General features: G+C 46.2%; 1 protein-coding gene across 6 annotated transcripts in view; it reads right to left on the reverse strand.

Moving 5' to 3' along the window:
• ABTB3 (ankyrin repeat and BTB domain containing 3) overlaps positions 1-24,943 on the reverse strand; it is a 312,444-nt gene that overhangs the window by 22,444 nt on the left and 265,057 nt on the right. For 3 of the 6 annotated variants that reach the window (XM_072844215.1, XM_072844221.1, XM_072844218.1), the window contains 6 exons: positions 23,278-23,379; positions 21,238-21,331; positions 20,985-21,120; positions 20,039-20,259; positions 18,370-18,548; positions 2,953-3,058 (listed from right to left, as the gene is read on the reverse strand). In XM_072844215.1, coding sequence (XP_072700316.1) covers positions 2,953-3,058; positions 18,370-18,548; positions 20,039-20,259; positions 20,985-21,120; positions 21,238-21,331; positions 23,278-23,379 — 838 coding nt within the window. The remainder of the gene's footprint in view (positions 1-2,952; positions 3,059-18,369; positions 18,549-20,038; positions 20,260-20,984; positions 21,121-21,237; positions 21,332-23,277; positions 23,380-24,943) is intronic. The other 3 variants (XM_072844216.1, XM_072844217.1, XM_072844219.1) reach the window with 3 other exon arrangements.

Genomic DNA, 24,943 nt, shown 5'->3' on the forward strand with positions numbered 1-24,943 from the left:
CTCAAAGAACATGGCTGTCATAGTAGATGCTCAATATTATTTTGAGTGAGTAGAGAATGCCTTGACCCTTGTTCCACAGTCTTGTTCCTAGAGCCTGTGGAGGGCATAAGGCCCCTTCTTAGCCTGGGGACCTGCTTGTTGCTGGGGGCCCTTCCCCAGGGCTTAAAGGGTTATCCTGAAATGAAACTCCAGCTGCTTCCTTTGGCTGGGTTTAGGCTGTCCTAACCACTGGGGGTGGGGACCAACCCCTGGACTCCTGGGGGCCATGACCCCAGCTGCTGGCCCCATGCTGACAGCTGTATCTTGGACCCCTGGCCTGGCCCCATTGTGCCCAGACCTTGCAGTAGCCTGGACACAGAATTTGCCTTCCTGGCCAACTCTCCTCTTCCAGCCTTCGCAGGTGGGGTGACCCCTCAGCCCCTGTGCAGCCCCAGACGGTGGTCCTCCATTCATATTTGTCAGTACATATAGCTACCTCACTTCTTCCTGTTAACGAGAAGTTTTAACTTCCAACACATCAAAAAAAGCATTAAACAGTCAAAATCCATTGTAATCCTATCACTAAAATTTTATTTAAAAAACTCACACACTTCTAAACAACCCTGATGAAGAGAAGAGAAGCCACAGGAGAAGTCCTTGGAGTTAAAATTCACTTCTCCACTTGCTTTAAAAAGTTTGGAGTGATGTTGTCCCTCTTCTCAGCAACTTCTCCCTCTCATTCTTACTGTCCACCTCCAACCAGCCCCACTCCTGTCTCCCAAATTGCTAATATCTCCTACCTGCGAATCTTTGAGCCATTCTCTCCCAGAACTCATTGGAAAGGCAAGAGGACAACATGTCACAGAAAGTCAGGCAAGCGCTCTCCAGTGAGCCACAGTCCCACCACCCCCTCCTGTCTTATATGGAACCAATTTCACTCACTTATATGGCCTTCCTGGCCCTTTAGAGATTCTAGTTTGGGATCCTTGTCACTCATCACTAATATCTTTCCTTTAAAGCAGGTCCCTAAAGAACCACTGCTTGGCAACCTTTAGTTATCCTCACTTGAAATGCTCTAATGAAGACGCAAACCCTACACGTTCCATATTCCACTTATTCATAATTATATTCTGCCCATTTTCTCCCATATTGTGAGCTTTCAGCCTCTCAGGCCTGCCTTTCTTCTCTTAGTGCTAACTCCTGGAATTCCAGTGCTTGGCCTGAAAACCAGGCCCTTTTAATTGCTGGTGAACGAAAGCTCAGCAAATTCAGGAGGAAAAAAAGGTCCCCTCCTCGCCTATAACTAGAGGAAAGCAAATTTTATGCTGTGTCATTGAAACAGCCCTTGCAAATGTTTGCTCTAACAAGGCACCCAGACGCCAGACATTATTGCTATGGCCTGGGAATGTAATCTTCTGTCTCTGAAGTCTGTTAGTGTGGTCCTGATAACATTTTAATTAACACCTGCTTTCTACAAAGTAGAAATATATGTGGTTTTGGTACATCATAGTTTGCCCCACACAAATAGACATAAAGCAAAACAGAAGAGATTTGACTTGGCTACTAAGTGTTTCGTTTTAACAAAAAGTTGTATCCTTTACGTTAACAAATTATTCACGACAGGAACAAAAATACTTTAAAACAGTCCACAAATTCAGACTTTTCACTAATTTAAACTAGCTCGGGCAGCCCAGGTGGCTCCGTGGTTTAGCGCCACCTTTAGCCCAGGGTGTGATCCTGGAGACTGGGGTGGGGGGTGGGAGTCGAGTCCTAGTCGGGCTCCCTGCATGGATCCTGCTTCTCCCTCTGCCTGTCTCTCTGCCTCTCTCTCTCTCTGTCTTTCATGAATAAATAAGTAAAATCTTAAAAAAAAATATTTAAACTAGCTCACCTGTTCTAAACATAACCGTTTCGCTAAAGAACAGCACTTTCAGATGCTTCCATTTCTCAGTCTTTACAGGAAAAGTTAATAGGAAGTAGGAGATTCCCCAACCTTGATTGGAAAAGGAATTCTTTATCTTTAATATTTTATCATTCCCCAGGCAGCAAGGAGAAAGGCCCTTGCGACAGAAGTCTCGTGTTTCAGGCTTCAAGACAGCCAAGCATTTCTTTGTTTTTTCTCCCCCAGACTGACCAGCCAGCTTACAGCAGCCCTGGGATCCTCTGAATAAAATCAATGCCTGATGGAAAGGTTTCTCCTGGAAAGTTCGAGAAGCTAGGACTCAAATTCCAGAAGAGGGAAGGAATTATGGCTTTGGGAGGAGCTGGGAGGCTCCAGCCCCATCCGAAGTGATCGTGCAGGCAGCGCCGACCTTCCCTTTCAGCTGAACTGAGCAGTGTCTGCCTCCTGGGGTGGCCTGAGGGTTACCTGCGATGGCACAGGTTGAGTGCTAGGCTGGGGCCAGCCCCACACAGTGTTCGAGGAGAAGACAAAGAGGTTACCGTTACTCAGATGGGATTTCAGAGTTCCTGGTCTCCTCAGCTCAGGTATGTTCCCCACGTGTGTGTGTCTGTGTGGCGGGCACTTGTCTGCTCTCCTCATGGGCCCCTGCAGGATTCCATCAGAGGAACACTGCGGGCCTGTCACTGTCACCTGTCTGTTCCTCCTCAGGGAGAAAGAGAGACTTCTTAGAAGGGAAGTGGGGGGAGGACCTGCTGCACAGATCAGCCTTCCTTCGGAATGGGGCAAATCCACCTGTCTGCAGGAAGTGCATGGGCCCTGGGCGGTCTGTCTCTGTGGGAGAAAGTCCCTCAGTTGGAGGGACGAGGTACCAGCCAGTCTCCCTGTCCACATTTCCAAGGTAGAGTCTCCGGCTATCACGTGATAAAGGTTACCACGGTCTCCACTTGCCTGACTCCTGTACCCACCTTATGTACCCTCCCATACCGCCTACTTTCTTTGGGGTGTCTGCTACCTCTGTGTCTTCAAACCACAACACAACATCGCAGGGCTGGGCGCGGTGAGGCACTCACCCAGGCGCGAGGTCTGTTTGCGCTTGATCTCTGTGAGCTTGGGGATGGGGTAGGGCCCGTAGCAGTGAGTGAAGATGACGCACAGCTGCTGGCTGATGACCTCATTCTGCAGAAAAGAACAAACAGTTCACACTGGTGGCCCCTGCACGGCCTCACCCAAGCTGTCAGCACAAATGCCTGACCCCAGGCTAGCGGGACCCACAAACTTCTGGCAGGTTCCAAGAGAAGCACCCCCCGCCACTCCACCCCCAGACTTCATATATTCAATTTGCTCAGCAGGATCTGGATTTGCTTGCCATGTTGTCTGTTGTCTCTTTCTGGTTTGTTCACAGGTGAAAGCTTAATTTGTAATTAAATCCTTTCTTCTTGCTTCAATCATTTACCACCCATTGGAAAGCAGTTTGACAGCTCACAGAGTGGAAAATAAGGTTTGTTTTTTTTTTTAAACCCCAAACACACCTTTATCAATACTCCACATTTCTGGAAGCAAGGAATTATCCTGAAAATAGCAGCAGGAAGCCCTTGTGATCCCGTGACTGTGCTCGCCATTACCCAGACACAAATGCTCCTGATTCAGCTTTCTTAGGAATATGATTTTTGGTGCTGAAGCATATCCGGATCCAGGAATGCTCAGCTGAATCATGATCTCCAAAAAAAAAAGGGGGGGTTGTGGGGGACAAATTCTGTGATGCAGGACTACAGCTGCCTCCGATCACTCAGGCACAAAGGAGCCTGTTTCAGTTGTCCTGTGTCCTTCATGTTTTCGCCTCTCTCCCTTGGGACCCACTGCTGGTCATTAATCTCACTTCAACTGCAGGTGTGTGGGAGGGAAGCCACGATCACAGCATTTGATGCTTTTTATTGGGTGAAGGGGGTTGAGGCTAGGGGCTGAAAATGGGAATGAGGTAGAAAGACATTTACAATATATTAAGAAAAGTAGGTTACAACACAGTTTGTACCATGTATTTTTGGAAATAAACCCCTCTCTATATATATACTTAGAGTGATGGATATGCATAGGGAATGTCTGGAAGAGTAGAGTCACCACCTTTGGGTGGGCTTATGATGTTTCCCCTTTTCTTTTTATCTGTATTTTCTACAACAAATAGGAGTTTTTGTAATACAAACAAATATTATTTTTGATTTTAAAAGATGGGTTGGGGACGACTGATGACGTCAGCGGTTTGAGATATTCTTGAATTTGTTTCATCATGCTCCCGAAGCAGAAGGATACAGCTCAACACATGAAAAGAAAATCAATCATTTGATTAAAGGAGATGAGATCCCACAAGGCACCATGTTGCCTCAGACATGATCCACAGAGGCGCCTAAGGGGATGCAATCAATATTGGACAAAAGGAATTCTGCTTTCAAAGATGATGCCTTTTGACCAAAAGATGCTAAATGTTCCTCTCAACACTCAAAAAGTGACTGCCTGTCTCATGGCTTTATGCAGGTGTACTCAAAGTGGCAGCATCAGCATCAAAGGGCTGGAAATTCAGATTCCCAGGTCCCATTCCAGACTTTCTGACTCAGAAACACTGGGGGTGGGGTCCAGCCAAATTGGATTTTAACAAATATTCTGGTAATCTCTCAGGCTTGAAAGCCACAGGTTTATGTATGAATATTCTCTCCTGAGTTTGACTTGAGCTGGAGGCTGATATTTGTTTCTCCTGGTCTAAAGCCTGCCACTTACGATGTGTTTCATAGACCACCAGCAGCAGGGTGGCCTGGGAGCCTGCCAGAAATGCAGATGCTCACTCCAGGCCCACTGACTCAGAATCCATAGCATTGGGCTCTGCAGATGATTCCCATGCACACTAATGTTTGAGAAGCACTGTGGGGGATCCCTGGGTGGTGCAGCGGTTTAGCGCCTGCCTTTGGCCCAGGGCGTGATCGTGATCCTGGAGACCCGGGATCGAGTCCCACGTCCGGCTCCCGGTGCATGGAGCCTGCTTCTCCCTCTGCCTATGTCTCTGCCTCTCTCTCTCTCTCTCTCTCTCTCTCTCTGTGACTATCATAAATAAATAAAAAATTAAAAAAAAAAGAGATGCACTGTGTTGTCAGCACTTCAGCCCCCTAGAATACTGTACCCCCCAAATCCTGAGACTGAGAGTATTGTGGGATACCATGCCTGTAAATATATTACATTACAGGGCAAAAGGTGCTCTACTGGAATGATTAAGGTTACTTGCTAAGCTTTATTTATTTTTAAAAATATTTTATTTATTTATTCATGAGAGACAAAGAGAGAGGCAGAGACACAGGCAGAGGGAGAAGCAGGCTCCCTGCTAGGAGCCTAATTCAGGACTTGATCTCAGGACCCTGGGATCACCATCTGAGCCAAAGGCAGATAGATGCTCAATCACTGAGCCACCCAGGTGCCCCCGCTCCTTTTTTAAAGATTTTATTTCTTGCTAAGCTTTAAATTGATCTTAAAATAAGTATATTATTCTCGATGAGCTGAGCAGGCCCAATGTAATCACATGAGCCCTTAAAACTAAAGGCAGAAGAAGAACTCAGAAGGATGGGGGAGAATAGGAAGCCACAGGGATTTGAAGCCCAAGAAGGACTGGATGTACAGAGATGGAGGGGACCACACGGCCAGCTTGAGTGGGGGAGTGTGGGTAACAAAACTGGGAGTAAAAGGGGACCCCGAGCTGGCAGCCAGCAAGGAAATGGGGCCTTAGTCCTATAACCACCAGGAACTCAATTCTACCCAAACCAGAATGAGTTTGATTCAGGGATTCTTCCGTGGAGCTTCCAGGAAGGAACACAGCCCTGTTGACACTGATGTTGGGTCTCTGTGAGACCCTAAGCAGAGAGCCCAGAAAGATACTGGCCTTGGTTTCCGACCCAAGGAAACCACAAAATAATAAGCAAGTGTTGTTTTCGGCCTCTGCGCTGTGGTAACTTGCTCTGTGGCGATAGAACACTACTACACCTCATCTAGAGTTGGCCCAGGTGGCCTCATATTTCATGATCCTTGTGACCCCAGCCCACTAGGGTGAGCTTTCACTGTGAAAGCTCAGTGAGTGCTTGGGGATTGCAGAAAAGAGGCGGCCTGTGTCTGCAAAATGTGCTGCCCAAAATGTGCTCTGTGATGATTGGCATAGGTCTTGCTAATCCCCAGCAGGGTATGTCTAACCACCTCGGGTGAAGGAATGAAGATCTACTTCCTGGACTCCGTGGCCTGTGACAGAGGCCTAAGCCTCTGTGGGGACTGTGATGGATTGATTGGTGGTGGTGGTCTAACCTCAGTTTGTGTTGTGTCACCCGAGAAAGTAAAGACAAGGATTGACCATGTCTGGTCCAACGGGACAATCCTTAAATACTTGTAAGTTATTTGGGAGGAGAATCACTGGCCACTCCTAGGGGAGGGCTGCACATCATGACTCAATTCCAAGGAGAAGATTGGGAAAAGGGGAAAGGAATAAGATTTTCTCACTGCAGGTGAAAATCTTGACAAGTGCCAACCTCAGCAAGGTGAACAAGGTCAGCACCAGCAGTGAACACTCACATGGAGAATATGTGCCCTGGATGTGGTGGGAATGGCATTTGACCTCTGTAGTCTTCCTCTCCAAACCCAGTCTAATCATGAGAAAAACATCCCCTATTCCACTAGGGGGCATCCTTGATGGTATATCTGACTATTACTCCTCATAATTTATCAAGGTCACCAAAAATGAATCTGAGAAGTGGTCTCTGTCAAGAGGAATAATGTGGGGCAGCCCAGGTGGCTCAGCAGTTTGGCATCTGCCATTGGCTCAGGTTGTGATCCTGGAGACCTCAGATCGAGTCCCACATCGGGCTCCCTGCATGGAGCCTGCTTCTCCCTCTGCCTGGGTCTCTGCCTCTCTCTGTCTCTCATGAATAAATAAATAAAATAATAATAAAAAAAGAGGAATAATGTGGGTCTAGGATGGGATCCTGAAACAGAAGACATTAGACAAAAGCTAAGGAAATAGGGGGACGCCTGGGTGGTTCAGTGGTTGAGTGTCTGCCTTTGGCTCAGGTCGTGATCCTGGGGTCCTGGGATGGAATCCTGCATCGGGTTCCCCACAGGGAGCCTGCTTCTCCCTCTGCCTATGTCTCTGCCTCTCTCTTGTGTCTCTCATGAATAAATAAATAAAATCTTAAAAATAACCTAAGGAGATAAGAATCAAGAATGGAATTTAGCTAATAATAATGTATCAATGTTGGCTCATTAATTATAACACATGTATCATACCAGTGTGAGGTGTTAATAATAGGGGAATGTGGATGAGGGGCTGTATGGGGAACTCTGTGCTATTGTCTCAATTTTTCTGTAAATCTCAAACCATTTTAAAAAATGAAGTCTATTATTGGAAAAAAAAATCTGCCCAATGAGGAAACAGGATCATTATGATGAAAATATTAGAAGTTCAAGAGAAAGGGAAAGAGGAAGATTCAAGGGTCAAAGTGGACACTGACAGTTCCCTGGGCCTTATTCATTCATCCCCTCAAGTCTTCACGAATGTGAACATGACCCCGTGTGATAAGGGATGCAGCCATTCAAGCATTAACTCTTTTTTTAAGGATCTATTTGGCATCTGCTAAGTGCTGAACACTATGTGATGGTTGATGGTGATGGTTCCCATGTCAGGACCCAAAATGCTGCCTTTCTCAAGGCTTTCTGGCCACCTCTCTTTCAGATGCCAGAATCCCAAGAGAAGACTCCCCACTCTGTCCTTGAATTCATCTGTGTTTGTTGAGGCATCTGTTCTGTGCCCCTCTCTGTGTGTTTCCTCAGGGAGAGGGATTGTTGGTATCATTCGATCCAGGTCTCTGGCACCCAGAATGAATTAGGACTCCAGGAGGGCCCCTCTGAGCAAGACGGGGTGCTGTAATTAGTATCAGTTAATAGCTCCAGTGGGGTGAGAGCCGCTGGGTTAGATGGTCAGTTTGGGGCAGTGAACTGGGTTATCTTTTGAGTTTGGTTAACTCTGGACCCAAACCTGAAGACAGCAGAATGGAATTAACCAAACTCGAGGCTCACTCTATTTTAGAGGCATGGGTAGGTGGGGTAGTTGTGCTGGGAAGATGCCTATATCCTCCTCTGAGCTGCACATGGAAGAGACGTGCTTTTAGGGAAAGGCGCCACAAGGCTTGACTCTCAGGGGCAGTGTGCCAGTCTGTGCATGCAAGCTCTGACCTGGGAGGCCAGGGCAAGCCCCCCGGAGCAGGAGGAGGAGGAGGCAGGGGCTGGGGCTGAGTGGGCGTCTGCCTGAGCCCAAGGACACAGCACCTGGTTAGTGGTTGTAACTGGTATGCTGCTAGGTACCAGCCATTCAGGTCTCTCATAGAAAATGCTGGGTGGACGTATAGAGTGAACTTGGGTCCTCAGGATTCAGAACTATGGCTACATAGAACAAAAGGGGAATGAAGTGAAGTTCTTAATGTCATGGTTGGCAGGTGATTCCTGAGACGGGCTCCTGTGAATGTGGGATGACATCTTTCCTCTTTTCCTCTGACCCTCACTTCTCTCCTAAGAAGGCACCAAAACATTTTCTTTTCTTCAGAAAGGAATGCTGGGATTGATCCCAAAAGTCCTTTTTAGGTGTGTTAGGCAGGGGTTCTATGAAGTGGTAAAACCATGGACAGCAGGACCAGATGAGGCTGGGTCCCGGTCCTGGCTCCTCATTCACTAGCTCTGTGACCTTAGGAAAGTTACTCAGCGTCTCCGGGCTTTGCTGCCCTCTTCCAAAGTGGATTAAAAATATCTGCTCGGTGAGGTTGCTAGGAGAGCTAAAAAGGATTACGCATCATAACATACCATTAGGCTGAACCAAAGGAAAGTGCTGAGATTTGACCATTCTTAACCCCCCAAACAGCAATTTCCTATAATTCAAACCAATTTCTCTTTTCTTCTAGATTCTAAAATGTCATACAATTAATGGCAGCTTTTAGGAAGAGAAAAAAAACCCACCTCACTGCATTAAATACACACATTCATGTTCAAAGACCCACTTCAAGTTGTGAAATGCTAAAAGGTGAAAAAAGCCACATCTCAAAATCTGGAAATGGTGGAAATACTGTTACTTTCAGGGGACAATGGCAGTGAGTTCTCTGCCTCAAGCCATCCTCAACAGTGGTTCATCCCTAGACGGGTTCTCCCTTGTGGAATACACTAGGTTGACCTGTGAACAATGAGCCTCTGTCTGCTGGTGTACACCTGGGAAAGGTATTAGGAAGGGGTACCAAAGAGATGGGAGGGGCACCAGACAGAGTTCCATGAGGACAGTGCCCAGTCCCATGTCTGTCACTGAAACTGGGTCTGAGATGAAATCGAACACACAATAAATTGCTTTTAAATAGTCACCTGTGTGTTTTGGTATGTACCCTCTATTCATGGCAAGTAATGCAGGCTCTCTTTATGGTAGTACTACAGCATTTCCTAAGTGCATTTAACAGCTGGTAAGTTGATTTAAAGGAAAATATCAAGCAAATAATAACCAGTGAAAGTATCTTTTAGTAATGAAAGGGAAATCAGACATTCTCCGATGAAGGAAAACTAGAGAATTTGTCACAAAGAGGCCTACGCTAAAAGAATGGCTGAAGAAAGTTCTCTATGTTGAAAGGAAAGGATATAAAAGTAAACTTGAAACTTCAGGAAGAAAGAAAGAACATGGTAAACAAGAATATGGGTAGGCATAATAGGCCCACTTTCTCCTCTTGAGTTTCCTAATTATGTTTGATGGTTGATGCAAAAATTGTAACAATGTCTGATGCAGTTCTAAATGTATGTACAGGAAATATTTAAAGATGATTATGTCATAAGTGGAGGGGGGTAAATGCACATAAAGGGAGGTAAGATTTCTTTATTTCACTTGAACTGGTGAAATGATGGTACCAGTAGACTATGCTGTTAGGTATTTGTAATACTGCAAACAACCACTAGAAAAGCTATATGAAGCTATATAAAAGCTATCAAAAACATTGCAGACAAATAAAAATGGAATTAAAAAAATATTCGAGTAACCCACAGGAAGGCAGGGAAAGGAGAACCAAAGGTAGAGAAACCAAACAGAAAACAAAAATAAGATGGCAGACATAAGCTCTAAAGTAACAATAAAATATAAATGGTCTAAATATACCAATTAAAAGACAGAGATTGGCAAAGTGGATGAAAAAGCCCAACTGTTTACAAGAAAATCACTTCAAATATAATGAAAAAGGCAGGTTGAAAGTAAAAGGGTGAAAAAAATGCAAATATTAATCAAAGGAGTATGAGTGGCTATGTTAAAAATATTAGATAAAGTGGACTTCAGAGCAAAGAAAATTGACAGAAGCAGAAAGAGGCATTATTTAATGATAAAGGGGTTAATCACAAAGAAGACATTTTAGTTCTAAATATGTATGCACCAAACAACAGAGCTGCCTTATATGTGATTCAAAAATTGACAGAATTGACAGAACAGACAAATTCACAATTATAGTTGGAGACTTCAACACCCCTATTTGAATTGATAAGATAGAAAAATCCGAAGGATATGAAGAACTCAACACCACCATCAACCAATAGAGTCTAATCGACATTTATAGACCACTCCTCTTGATGACAGCAGAAAACAGTATTTTCAAGTGTTCATGATGATATCAAGAGAGACCATACTTAGGGCCATAAAGCCAAACTCAGAAACTTAAAATAAGTAATACAGAAGGTATTCTCTGACCACAATGGAGTCAAACTAGAAATCAATAACAGATAATAAGAAAGTCTCTAAACATTTGGAAACGACACAGACTGTGAAATAATCCATAAGTCAAAAAAAGGATTCCAAAGGAAATAATAACACTGAACTGAATGAAAAGTGAAAACAACACATCAAAATTTGTGGTACAGAGCTAGAGCAGTGCGAAGGATATGTACAGTATCCAATGTATATATAAGAGGAAGAGTCTCAAATCAATAATATAAACTCCTACTCAAGAACCTGGAAAAAGAAAAGCAAACCAGGCTCAAAGCAAGCAAATAATAAAGATAAGAGTAGCAATCAATGAAAGTTAACACAAAAATAGTAGAGAAAATAATGAAACAAAGAGGGATCCCTGGGTGGCGCAGCGGTTTAGTGCCTGCCTTTGGCCCAGGGCGCGATCCTGGAGACCTGGGATGGAGTCCCACGTCGGGCTCCCAGTGCATGGAGCCTGCTTCTCCCTCTGCCTGTGTCTCTGCCTCTCTCTCTCTCTCTCTGTGTGACTATCATAAATAAATAAAAATTAAAAAAAAATAATGAAACAAAGAGCTGGATCTTTGAAAAGATGAATAAAACTGACAAACCTCCAGGAAGAATGACAAAGGAAAAAGAGGACACATTAAAAAATCAGGAATGAAACAGAGTCTATCACTACAGACTGCAGACATCAGAAAGATAATAAGGGGGATTATGATGAACAACTCTATCCACATAAATCTGTCAATGCAGATAAAATGAATCAATTCCCTGAAAAAAAGTACCCCATCTCAATATTAAATAGATAATTTGAATAGCTGTATAGATATTAAAGAAATTGAATTCATAATTTTAAAAAATCTATCCCCTAAAGAAATCTTCAGGGTCAGACTGAAAAGGAAGGTCTTTATTTGCAGGTGACAAGATTATCCCAGTAAATCGACAAAGAATTCCTGGAATAAACAAGTTCAACAGGGCTGTAGAATACAAGATAAACATACAAAAATCAAGTGTATTTCTCTGTGTTAACAATGAACACATGGACAAAAGAAAAATAAAAATACTGTATTTACAATTGTTAAAAATATATTTATATATATATACTGTATTTACAATTGGTAAAAAAAAGTATATATAAATCTAACAAAACAGGACTTTTATGCAGCAAACTCCACAGTGTTCATGAAAGAAATCAAAGATGATTGGGATGCTTGGGTGGCCCAGTCGGTTAAGCAGCCAAATCTCGATTTTGGCTCAGGACACGATCTCAGGGTTTTGAGGTCGAGCAAGCATTGGGCTCCCCTCACTCAGCAGGGAGTCTGCTTTAGGATTCTCTCTCATCCTCTGCCCCTCCCCCTGCTCTCTCTAAAATAAATAAATCTTAAGAAATATATCAAAGACAATCTAAGTACATGAAGAGACATACAATTCATAAACTGAAAGATTTAATACAGTAAAGATGTCAATTCTAACTGAATCAATATAGAGGTTTAACACAATTCCTATTAAAATATCAGCAAGATTTTTGTTGTTGTTGTTAATATAGCAAGTTTATTCTAAAATTTATATGGAGGGGTACCTGGCTGGCTCAGTCAATAGAACTGAGACTCTTGATCTCAGGGTGGTGAGTTCCAGCCCCACATTGAGGGTAGAATTTACTTGAAAAACCCCCCACAAAATTTATATGGAAAGACAAAGAACATAGCTAAAATAATTTTCAAAAAAAGAGAATAAAATGGAAAAATAAGTCTACCTAACTTCAAGATTTATGTTTTAGCTATGCTAATCAAGACTGTATAGTAATGGTGGAAGGATGACACATAAATCAGTGAGCAGAGTGGAGAACCCAGAAATAGACCCACACAAATATGCCCAACTCACTTTTGACAAATGTGCAAAAGTAATTCAATGAAGGAGAGACAGCTTTTCCAACAAATGGAGATGAGATACTAAACATCCCCTGGCAAAACGAGCAAACCAAAGCCAACAAAAACACACAAACGAAACCCAGAAAACCTTGATGTAAGTCTCACACCTCATACAAAAATTAATACAAAATCAATCACATCAGTATAAAACATAAAACTAAAATTTCTAGGGAAAAAAATATGAGGACATATTCACGATTTAGGGCAAGGCAAGGAGTTCTAATACTTGATACCCAAAGCAGACTCTCCATTATAATAAAAATTGATCAATAAGATTTCCTCAAAATTAAAAGCTTTTGCTCTGTGAAAGACCCTGCCAAGATGATAAAAAGAAAAGCTATAGAATGCGAGAAAATCCTGGCAGACCACATTATCTGACAAAAGATAAGTATCACTCAAAAATCAGCAGTTAAAAAGCAAACAACTTAATTAGAACACAGGCAAAGACACAAAGAGGCATTTCACTGAAGAGGATGTACAGATGGCAGATAAGCACATGAAAATATGTTCAACACCATTAGCCATTTAGGGAAATGGAAATTAAAACCACAAGATGTCACTTCCATATCTATCAGAATGGCTAAAATAAAAAAGAGCAACAATACCAAACAGCGAGGATGTAGAGAAACTGGATCATTCCTACTTTGCTGGTGGGAATGTAGAATGGTACAGCCGCTCTCGAAAGCAGTTTAGCACTTTATTTAAAAAACGAATCACACAACTACCATACCACCCAGTGATGGCACTCCTGGGCATTAATCCCAAAGAAATGAAGACATACATCTGCATAAAAACCTGAGTGTGAATGTTTACAACAGCTGTATTTGTAATAGCTTGAAACTGGAAACAATTCTACTGTCCTTCAGTGGGTGAGCAGTTATACAAACCATGGTATGTCCATGCTATGGAGCACTGCTCGGCAATGAAAAGAAACAGACTATGAATACATCCAATGACCTGATGATTCTTCAGGGAATTATGCTGAATGAGAAAATCCAAATCTGAAAAGTCACATACTGTATGATTCTACTGAAATTACGTTTTCTTAAAAAAAGACTTATTTCCTAGAGACAGAGACAGAGAGAGAGAGAGAGCAGGAAAGGAGGGGCAGAGGGAGAGAGAATCTCAAGCAGGCTACACACTGAGCGTGGAGCCTGATGCAGGTCTTGATCTCACCACCCTGAGATCACGACCTGAGCCAAAACCAAGAGTTAGATGCTTAACCAACTGTGCCACCCAGGCACAGTTGAAATTACATTCTTAAAATAAAATTAGAGAAATGGAGAACGTATTAGCAGTTCCCAGTGGGTAAAGATGGGGTGGTGGCACAAGAGAAATGGGTTTGGCTACAGGAGTGCAACATGAGGGAATCCTGCAGGTGATAAAAATTTTCTGCATGTTGACTATATCCCATCAGTATCGTGGTTGTGATATTTTACCATAGTTCTAGTAAGATATTGCCAATGGGGGAGACTGAGTAAAGGGTACTGAGGGCTACTGCTGTATTTTTTCTTACAACTGCATGGAATCTACAATGACCTCAAAATCAAAAGTTTAAAAAACTAAGCTATTTCAATTAAAAATTGAGAAAAAGTAAAAAGGTGTATAAACTACAAGAAAAAAACCCCAAAGATCGGGTCTTGTCTCTGTCCAAAACCTCCAGTGGTGTTCTATTCACTGCACATGGAGGGACACCCACACTTTTCACCATGGAGAAAGAGTTTGTGCAATCTGATTTTTATCTACAGTACTTCTTCCTGTATCCCACTGCCTTGGTCACCTTGCTGATTTTCCTGTTGCCTCCACACACCCAAGCATGTCTCCACTAAGAGCCTCAGCAACTACACTCACCCACTTGGGATGCTTTTGCTCTAGACCTCTGCATGGCTGCACTTTCCCCCACTTTGGTGATTGTTCAAATGCTACCTTCTTAGGGAGACCTTCTTTACATCTCTTCTTTACATCTTTACACCTTGCCTGCCCCACCCCCAGAGATTCGGTCATTGTCTTAATTTTGCCTTTTTTTTTTTCATAGCATTTATCAAGCTCCCACTCTCTTCTGATCCATTTCCTTGTTCCCTGTCTGCACCTCCTCTGGACACAGCAAATTTCAGGAGGATAAAGAAGGTGTCTGTCCTATTATTGCATAGTGAGCCCTCATGACTGCTGAATGAATCAATGCCCTGGGGCATTATGCGTGGGAGAAATGGGCCAGGAACTTTCTTTAAACAGATGTATACTAAGAAATGACTATATTGTTCTGCTCCTGGGAAATCTAGAGATGCTGAATTCTTTGGAAATTAAAATTAAGAAGAAGGAACAAGAAGCCCATCTGCAGCCAGATTTCAAGGAATGTCTAAAGGAGCACAAGTCAAGGATGGGAGGGTATATGCTTCACTTTTTAGGACAGCTGGATATTTGTAGCTAACCATAAAGAGAATTTATTTATGGGATTTCTAGGTCCTTATCCACTATTACTGATCATCTGATAAAACCAGGTACCTGTCCACACAGAATGGCAGATGCGATCTGAACAGGAATCCTTTAATGGAAGGAGAAGGAATACTGCTGGGCAGTTGTGTGATGTGTGGCTACTACTATTCTCCAATAGGACACGCTGGAAGGCACAGCTTTACAGCGCTTTCTCAACTCTCTGAATTTTTCTGCCACCATCTCTCTCCAGTCTTCTTTTGACCAGAGGAATACTACTCATGCTCCGGGACTGCTCGGCTTCACAATGCAGCCCTGGGAAATGGGTCACGCCTTCTTCTCTCTTCCCTTCGGGGTACATGGTGCGGGAATATCGCAGTTCACCAGTAGGGGTCGCCAACGAGCCCCTAGGAAAGCAAACCCAACTTGAAAGCACAATGTTCCCAGACTGCTTGCTCCTCCCTGGGACCTGGCTCCCTCCATCCCTGAAGATCAGGATCGCTGGCCCAGGGCGGGTTCTAGTCCACATTCCCCGGCAAAGGCCCCTCCCAGCTACTGGCTGCCCTTTAGTGGGTAGCTGAATAAGACTGAAAAGGCTTGCTAGGGCGCTAGTAATGTTCTCTTTCTTGGCCTTGGTGCTGATCACACAGTAGGTTTACCTGTGGAAATTCATTAGGCTCTATAGTTATGATCTCGGCAATTTTCTGTATGTCACACTCCAAAACACCAAAATAAAGTTTAATAAAAAAATTTCATGGGCAGCCCGGGTGGCTCAGCGGTTTAGCACCGCCTTCAGCCCAGGGCGTGATCCTGGAGACCCGGGATCGAGTTCCACATCAGCCTCCCTGCATGGAGCCTGCTTCTCCCTCTGCCTGTGTCTCTGCCTCTCTCTCTGTGTGTCTCTCATGAATAAATAAATAAAATCTTTTTAAAAAATTTCATAGACTAGGTTTACTTAATACACAGGATGCCTCAGTAATCTGTGGAATTCCCATTATAGCCTGAAAAAAGGAACAAACAAAAACCAAGGAACCAAAAACAAACAAGTGAGAACAAGTTAGAACACCTACCCCTGGGAATTCCAGACTTAGAAACGTTTTTCACTAAAGTGGTTTCCTAGGTAATTGCAGGTGAAAGCGCCATTCATTCCTTCATTCATTCATTCAAAGTTGGAGGGGTAAAGGGCATGGGGAAGTTTGGTCTTGAAATGCTTCCATCAGGTTTTGCTGCCTGTGGAATCACTGCGGCTCATTACCCAAGGACTGGCACTCCCACTCCCATTTTGGGTCCTGGTGGGGCTTCCGTCAAATCCAGCTGCAGTGAGCCCTGAGACTGTGGATTAAGGCTAGGCTGCGGATAAGAATACTTCATGAGCGCAGCTCTGGACCCCAGGCCAGGTGCTTGAGGCTCAGACAGCTGAGGGGCCATGCTGCTGCTGCTTTGCTGTTGGGCCACCCCTGCCATCCAGAGAAGGCAGCTCTCTGCTCCCCTCTTCACTCTTTGGGCAGCCTGGCAAGGGGAACCCACACTGCCCTGCAAGTTTACAGGCCCATTGCCCCAGAGATATCAGAGGTTCCATGGTCTGAGAGGGACCCTATGCTTCTATAAAGGCTGTTCTGGAGCAAAGTGATGAGAAGCTGGTGCTAGAGCCAGGCTGCCTGGGTTCAAGCCCAGCTGTGCCACACAACTGTGTGGCCTTGGGCAAGTGATCACCTTCTCTGTGTCTCGGTCTACCCATCTGTTAAATGCAGATAAGAACATTATCTCCTTCAAAGGTTGTTTGTGAGGATTAAATGAGTTAATCCTTAGAATGTGCTTCAAAGAGTGCCTGGCATATAGCATATATATGGCATATAAAATACGTATTTTAGCTTAAAAAAAATCCTTACTTGTGTCTTGAGACAGTTCGTGATAAAAGAGTTCCAAGGTCAAATGAGTTTGGGAAACACCTGATTGCCTTTGTGAATTAGGGTATTCAAGACTCCGCAGGAGAGAAATTGTGAGTAATCCAATGTTAGCCTGCAGAAAGAGCTGATGTTTGGCCCGTTCTCAGGTCAGTACTCATGGCTGGTTGATATGTGCGCTGCAATGGGGTGCTAAATATTTTGAGGGGATGGTTTTTACAGAACACCTTTGGGGACATCCTGGAGGTGCCACATCCTCTGGTGAGGCCATCTTTATGACGTATAAAGCACTCACGGAGTTGCAGGGACAGTTTGAAGGGCACTGACTCATTTTATCTTCACAACCACCCTAAGAGGTTAGTATAATTATTGTCCCCATTTTCAGGTAGGGAAACTGAGGCAGAGGGAAGTCAAGTAACTTGACTGGGGTCATAAGGCTGGTAAGCGGTATAGTGAGGTTTAAATTCCCACAGTTTGGCTCCAGAGTCCACGCCCTGAACCACTGTGCTACGTGGGCTCTTGGGACCCACTGAGGAGCCCTCGGTATGTGGTACTTGATGCACAAACTCCTCAGAGCCTCTCAGGCAGACTGGTCACCTTTGGCACTTCCGTGGCCACAGTGATGGGGCATCTGTCACCTCCTCCCTCTGCCCCTGGCTCCGCACTCCAATGGATGGCTGGGGGGTGGGCATGCCACGGCTATCCCTCCTCAAAGCGCTCCAGTTGCTTACACAGTAAAGCCACAGGGCCCGCTGGCTGGGACCGGACATCCATATGGTATCGCCAAGCAAAGGACCCCAAAGAAAGTTTTCAGAATTGATCTCATGATGGCCCATGGGCCGGACTGATGTTCTAATGGGGTGACAGCATCTCCCTGTTGCAGGAACAGGGAGACCTGTGAGGAAGGGGTGACACTCATCTGATCCTCTGTACCCAGAAAGCTTTCTCCAGGGCCTGGCTCTCCAGGATCCTTGGCAGGGTCTGTATCCCGTTGATCAAGGGTGCTGTACCGTTTCCCTCTTTCCACCAGATTCCTATCTGTCCATTCGGGCCTCTCAAGTCTCAGCACCTCTGTGACACCTCCATGACACCGACTCACACCTCTCAGAGCCCACGCCACCCAATTTAACACTGTTTCATAAACCTCAGATGCCCTTGGGGCACATGTGTTGGCATGATCACCCCAGCTTTCCTGTAAATTCCCTGGGTTAGAAGGTGTCTCTCCACTTTGTCTCATGTGCCCAAGGGCCTTGGGACATAGCAGGTGCTCCGCAGAACAGCGCCCCACAAATGACTGCACAAGTGGCTTTAGCCAGCCGGGCACACGTGCCGCTGGTGGCCGTGACTGCAGGATTCCTGCCCGAAGGGCGGGACCAGGCTAAGGACTGCTGAGCTCGTGAGCCTCCCGCCTTGCTTGCTTGCTGCCGCCAGCTGACCGCAACAGCATTAAACTTCTCCTACCTTGCTCGCTTTCAAGATCTCAAACATCAGGGGCAGGCCTTGGGTAATGAGCTCCTCTGTGTACTCCTCCTCCTGAATGGTCTTAAACTCCTTCAACAGGCACTGGATGAGGGGCCTGCGGTGCTGCTGGAAGGCGATCCGCAAAGACTCCAGCCACGTGTGCAGTGTCCACGGGACGCCTGGGAGGGGGCGGGGAGGGTGTGCAGGGGAGGAGAGGACAAGACAGAAAACAACCACAACAGAAGGCGTGTTTTTTTATCTGCAAGCTGGCCTTTCCCCAGGACATCACCAAATTACGAGTCCAAGAGCCTGATGTGGGATGAACTGCGCCAAAGTTGCTTTTTATTCCCCCTGAAGATTTGCAGATGTTGAAACTAAAGATCAGAATTCAATCCCCTTAGCTACGGCTGTCCATCTGTGCACGCTGTTCACTTACTAGGAGCTGCATTTTACAAGATCTCACCATCGTGCAGAACACAGAATGTGACACACTGCTTATGCCTACCCCATACTTCTGGGTCCTGACGTTGCTCCCCTCTATCCCTTCTGCCTTCTGGGGAGACAGAAGCTCAGGGGGGTTAGAGTCCTGCTCAGGATGAGCAGCACATCATGCCCAAGTGAGAGCTCAGAGCTGGTGAAACCCATCGGTGGGCCTCACCATCTACTGCCCTGGCCAGGATGGGCGCAGACGTCAGAGAAAGGCCTGGAAGGTACTGCTGCCGCTCCCCTGGGCAGAACAACTCTTCCCGCTGTGGGCGCTTCATCAGGCCTTCCTCCTTTCACAGAAACCTCTCCAGTAGCTGACTGCTGCGATGTGCTTCTCCTTCCCCATGGAGAGGCACGGATGAAGAGCATGCTCCACTACTGGGCATAAGGAGTAGGCCATTCAGAGTCTGGAGCTTCAGCATCATGCTAAATAGGCCCTCGGCACAGTGGCACAAATGTCCCACATTCTGAACAGTCACTCGGAGAGAGAGGCCCACGTCCAGAATGGCGGCAGGGGGGCCTCTCCTCAGGCCCTCTGCCCACCTTGACCTGCCATACCAGAGGTTGAAGGCCCATGCTAGGACCTGCTGTTCCTGCCCCCATACTGGGAAGGCTGAGCTGGCCTGCTCCCTGGACACACAGAGATGGATCTGAGCTAGCTCCCTCAAGGAAGAGCCAACCCTAGCTTTTCTCAGGAGTGGCTTTGTACCCTGAAGCTCAGTGGGTGAGCCTCATCCTACCTGTTGCCTGGCCACTGCTTCTTGGATATGGGTGCTCTAAGGCAGTGATTCACCAACCACTGGGAACCACCTGGGATGATTGTTAAACATAAAGATTTCCGGCCTTTATCCATCCAGACCCTCAACAGCAGAGCCTCTGGGTGTAGGGCCTGGCAATCTGTATTCAGACAAGCTCCCAGGTGATTCTAATTCCTTAAATTCTCAGGGTCCAGAGTTTGGGAATCATGAGAAAATGACCTGAGGATCAGCCTTTGGGGGTAGGGAGGGATGCTGCTGTCTTTGAGGAGGTGTGGGTGTTTTAGCTTGGAAGTGATCCAACCAGCAAATGAGAAGTTCCCTGGGCCCATGTGTATGTGTGTGTGTGTGTGTGTGTGTGTGTGTGTGTGTGTAACCTAGAGCTGGGCAGGAGTGCTGTGCCCAGCGGTGGAGGGTGCCAGACTGACCTATGCTCCTGATATCAATTGTGACATCCACGTAGCCATGCTCAGCGCTGTGATACATGGCCTCCCTCAGAGCTCTCAGTTTGGCTTTGCTGTTGCGGCTGGCACACAGGGGAGGCGGGGCTGTCTCCGCCAGGTCAGTCCCCTCGGCCAGAATCTCTTCCAGGGACAGGATATCACTCTTCTCCTTCTCTGGCTGAGCGAGCAGTTTGCGGAACACATTCCTGTCAATCATAAACCCAGAGAGGAAGACACTCAGAGATGGAAGGGCTTTTCCAGGGCAGGGATGGGGTGTGGGAAGTGGGGACCCCACTCATGTGAGAACAGGGGGATGATGGGAACAACTCTGGGGTGGTGGTTTCAGAGCCCTGACCACCGGCGTGATGTTTTGAGGACGGAGATGGGAGAGGCGTGACTGGCTATGTTTCCTTGAGGGCAGCCTGGAGCTAAGTGCTTTCCTCAAGTATCTAGAAGTATCTAGAAGGTTCTAGGACTGTGCCCTTCTAACCATCAGCCTGCACACGGGGTCCCACAGTGAATCTGCTTTACTAGGGTTGTGTGTCAAAAAACTGGAAGGGGGTAAACCCTGAAGGAAATGTAGATAAGTGGTAACTTAGGCTGGAAGGGATTTTATTATTTTTAAAATGGTTCTTCTCACTTCACGGCAGCTGAGGTGACAGGCTCTGACCAAACTGGCAAAAAGTGGTGTCTCTGTGAGGTGAAAGCTGACAGGGCAAGGACAAAACAAGGTAGCCTGAGTGGATGTGCGCTGCATGGAGTTGGCTCTGAGCAGAAAGCTGGTGGCTAAGGCCACTCTGGCCAGGCCTGGGGTCTGGCCTGCTTCTGGGCCCCACATCCAGAGATGTAATGGGTCTGGGGTAGGCCTGGGAATCTGCATTTTTAACAAGCACCACTTGGGACCTTGTGGCTTTGGCCCATCCTAGCCTACCTGTGTCCGTGGGCTGCGGCCTGGCTGAAAGAGTTCATATCACCCTGGGGGGTTGTAGAAATTCCATTCCTGTACATGGTTCCTATCAGGGGATCCGCACCACGCTCCAACAGCAAACTAACCAGCTCAAAATTTCCTGCAAGCCCAGAGAAGGGGGTTTTATAAGCGGATAAAGCAAAGATACAGTCACAGACACACTGAGGGCGCAAGGTGGTGGAGACCCTCGGCCGGGACGAGGCTCAGCGGCTCTTACCTACGGCAGCTGCCAGCTGAAGGGGTGTTTCCGAGTAGTTCTCCTCGCCGTGCTCCACGGAGCCTTCCACCTTGGCCCCAGCGTCCAGGAGCAGCTGTGGAGGAAGAGTGGCCACTGAGACATTTAAAGGACATGCACTGTGAGGACACATCAGGAAAAGCTGGCAGAAGTCAGTGCGATGCCAATGTTCCTGCCCTCCCTCTGGGTCAGTGGCCGTGTGCACAGGGTGAGGGCAGCTGTACATAGAGGGTGAGCTGATGGCCTCTTGAATGTCCTAGAACCTCGGACTATCAAAGCCTGGTCTTCGGAAAGCAGCATCCGCATCACCTGGGAGCTTGTTGCAAATGTGAGCACTCAGGCCCCATCCCAGACCAATTGAATGAGAGTTTGCATTGCAGCAAGATCTCCAGGTCATTTATATGCACGTTCAAGTCTCTAGAAGCGCTGCCTTGGACTCTTGAGGCACCAGAGTGTTGGAAGACTCTTTTTGGGTTGGAGACACAAAGCCTCGGAGAGCATTAGAGTTGCCTCTTAGAACCACGGAATCTTGAGTTCCAGAGGACTTTGGGGACCATCTGGGCCACCCGGGGCATGAATCCCTTCTAGAACATTCTGGGTGGCTCTGAGGATAGTTTAGCAAATGCTAAGTTTCCTGGCCAGCGAGATCAATTAATCAAGTGGCAGAGGGAACTCTGAGGAGTCTACTCCATTCTGTGTATTCCCGAAGATGTCTGGACTTCATAAAGATGGAGACTGTCCATGCCGGGTCTCACCCACAGTGAATGTGCTCTTAGCACTGCTAATGGAAAACGAGGAGGAACATTCTGCCTTCTTGACTACCTACCCAGGGCTCCCTGAGGGCACCGCCAGGAGAGGGCTGGCATTCCATGCCATGTGTACCTGCAGTGGAGAGGTGGCCTGACTTCCATGGGGCTTTGCTTGGCTGCCTGCTGCTCCTATTCCTGATTTGAAGGCTTAGGATGCCACTGCACTTTAAGGGATGGCATTTGTGTCCACTAGGCCGCCCCTCTGATCCTTTCTTTCCTAAACTCCTCTACCAGGAGTGAACTGGGCATGACATTCTACAGCAGAAGTCAGCTCTCAGTGTACCATGTCATACACTCCACCTCCTGGAACATGACTTTGGATCTTTCTGAAGGAGTTCCATGACCGAGAAAACAAGATTCCTATGGATCTCCAACATCGCCCAGTGGTCCCCGTAACTCTTTCCTGCTCTGCATACTTCTAAGAGGCTTGGACCACATAAAAACAAGTGTTCCTGATTATACCCGAAGTTCGGCATTATGAGGCCATGTGTGGTAATGGACCTGGATGCTTATTTCTTTTTTTTTGGATGAACTAAAGACCAAATTTAAGATCTAGAATGTACTAGATGGCTAGTCATTGAATATCAACTGTACAAAAACCAGAAAAGAAAGTGCAAGCAATACATACTTCAATGCCCAAAGGACCTTGGATGAGGACATCTCTCCATACTCAGGGAGCTGTTTCAGAAGACACATGCAAAGGCCCTACTCTAGACCTCTGGGATCAGATTCTCAATAGGTAGGATCCAAGCAAGTGTCTTTTAGAACCATTCCCTTGGCGACTTGGGGATGCTTCTTTCCACCAGTCAGAGACCCTAGACTCTACACAAACACCAGGGTCACACCTAAGGGGAGGTTCTGAGGTCTCACACCAGCCAAGTCTTATGTTTATGTTAACGACAAGCAAAATGAACAAATCCACAAAATCACAGCTCAGGCCCCACCCCCGAGCAACCAGGAACAGCTTCGGAGATTTGCCACTCGTGTGTGTGAGGCTGCGTGTGGGTATGTGATAATTTCATATTGGTTAAAGCCAGGCCATATAGATCATTACATATGATATTTTCATTTATATGATATGAATGTGCTATACTTAATTGCAATTAACCAATATGAATCCCTTAGGGAATGTGCATGCTGGGAGAGGTACAGATTTGCATAATGAAGGAGGTAAAATTAAAGGTCAGACGTGGATAGGGAAATCCATTAATACCTGAACTACAGGAATATGTCCATGCAACACAGCAAAAGTCAGAGCCGTCCAATGGCGGGTCTCGGGGTGGACGGATGGATATTTATGAGGAGTACTGACAACCTATAAACAAATTGAAGTTATTTTCAAAATGTGACCTTCACAATATTTAGACTAGCAAGTCTGACCTATCTGTGGCTGGGCACGTGGGCTGGAGATGTATGGAAGGACATTCTGAAAGTGCTTTGGGAAATGTTGGTGATAGTAAGGTGGTGACTTTTTGTCCTCGATGTCTTGTAGGGAGTCTTTTTTGCTTCTCATCTGAAGGGAGTTAAATGGATGATTTAACCTTCTCTAAGGTGCCTTGGAGAAGCTGTAGTGGCAGCTACCATGAGCCAGCTCCCCAGCCTGTCCCCTCTTCCTGCTTAAGTGCGGTGCTTCTGGGGGCCACAGGAGGACATCAGCGTGAGATGCCATACCACTACATACACACCTTTAGGGGAATTTCTCAGCAGCAGGAAACCTCAGGCTAGGTGTGTGTGGGGTGTGTGTTGTGCTTCAAGCTTTCAAGCCAGGGAAGACTACCGCCCATCCAATGGAGTGACATTCCCAACTGGTCACAGCTCACCTCACCCTGTCCTCATTTCACCCTTATGTTGGCTTCCTAATTGACAAGGAACATCATGCTTCTAGAAACATGGGCACAAACCTTCCCTGGACACACCATGAATGTGCAATCTGATATTGGTCTTTCAATACATAGGCCTCAACATACCCTAGGCCAAAAGAGAGGCAGCAAGGCAGCTGAAGGCTGGGGTCCTGCAAGACTGGCATCCGCACATGGCTTTCCTCCCAAACACTCCTGGGCCCATACAGCTATGATGCCTGTTTCCTCCAGAGCAGCTGAGTTCACTAATTGCCTGCTGGGAGAAGGCCTTGAGCTGGGAGCCATGGGATGGGCTAGAGATGACCAGAGAAGCCCACTGGGACCCAACGATGAGGAGCCCCTGCAAGGTCTGCACAGTGCTGGGGGAGATGGTGGTTCTTAACAGGCAAGAAAATCCCCAATACTTGAAACTTGTAATATCCAAAAGGGTTTGGATGCAAAACTCTGCCTACTGCCTGTTTTCCTCAGATGAATATCAAATTCACTAATTTAAAAAAAAAAAAAGCAAAGCACTAAGATTATGAAAACATTTAATTTTGAACTAACAAAGTTTTATAGGGTTGCTGAACTAGGATTGCAGCATGCCAACCTTCCCAGCCTCTGGGGCTGCCAATAGCTGGCTGCCAGGAAGACAGGATAGAACATGGTCGAAAAGCATGATTTCACTTATGACAAGTCTCATGGTGTGTGTCTGTGGGGGACCAGTATTAACTGAGTCTAACTTCTGCTAGGTAGTCTTTGCGATTATTCTCCCCCTGTTGCTGATGGGGACGCTGAGGCTCCAAAAGGCTAAGCCACCTGTCCAAGCACAAAGCAAGTGGCTAAGACTCAGCAGTTTCAGAACTTGAGCCCAAGTGTCAAATTCTAAAGCCCGTGGGGGGGGGGGTACGTTTTCTGCTATACACCACACTGCCCTAAGGAGGCTTTGCAATGGGCTTTAAGACCTGTGGCTTCAATTCAACCAACAGGTGAACCGATCAGGATTTGGCTGGCAGGGCGGAACATCTGGGGGAGTGACAT

This window comes from Canis lupus, chromosome 11 (assembly GCF_048164855.1).
Source record: "Canis lupus baileyi chromosome 11, mCanLup2.hap1, whole genome shotgun sequence".
Lineage (NCBI taxonomy): Eukaryota > Metazoa > Chordata > Mammalia > Carnivora > Canidae > Canis > Canis lupus.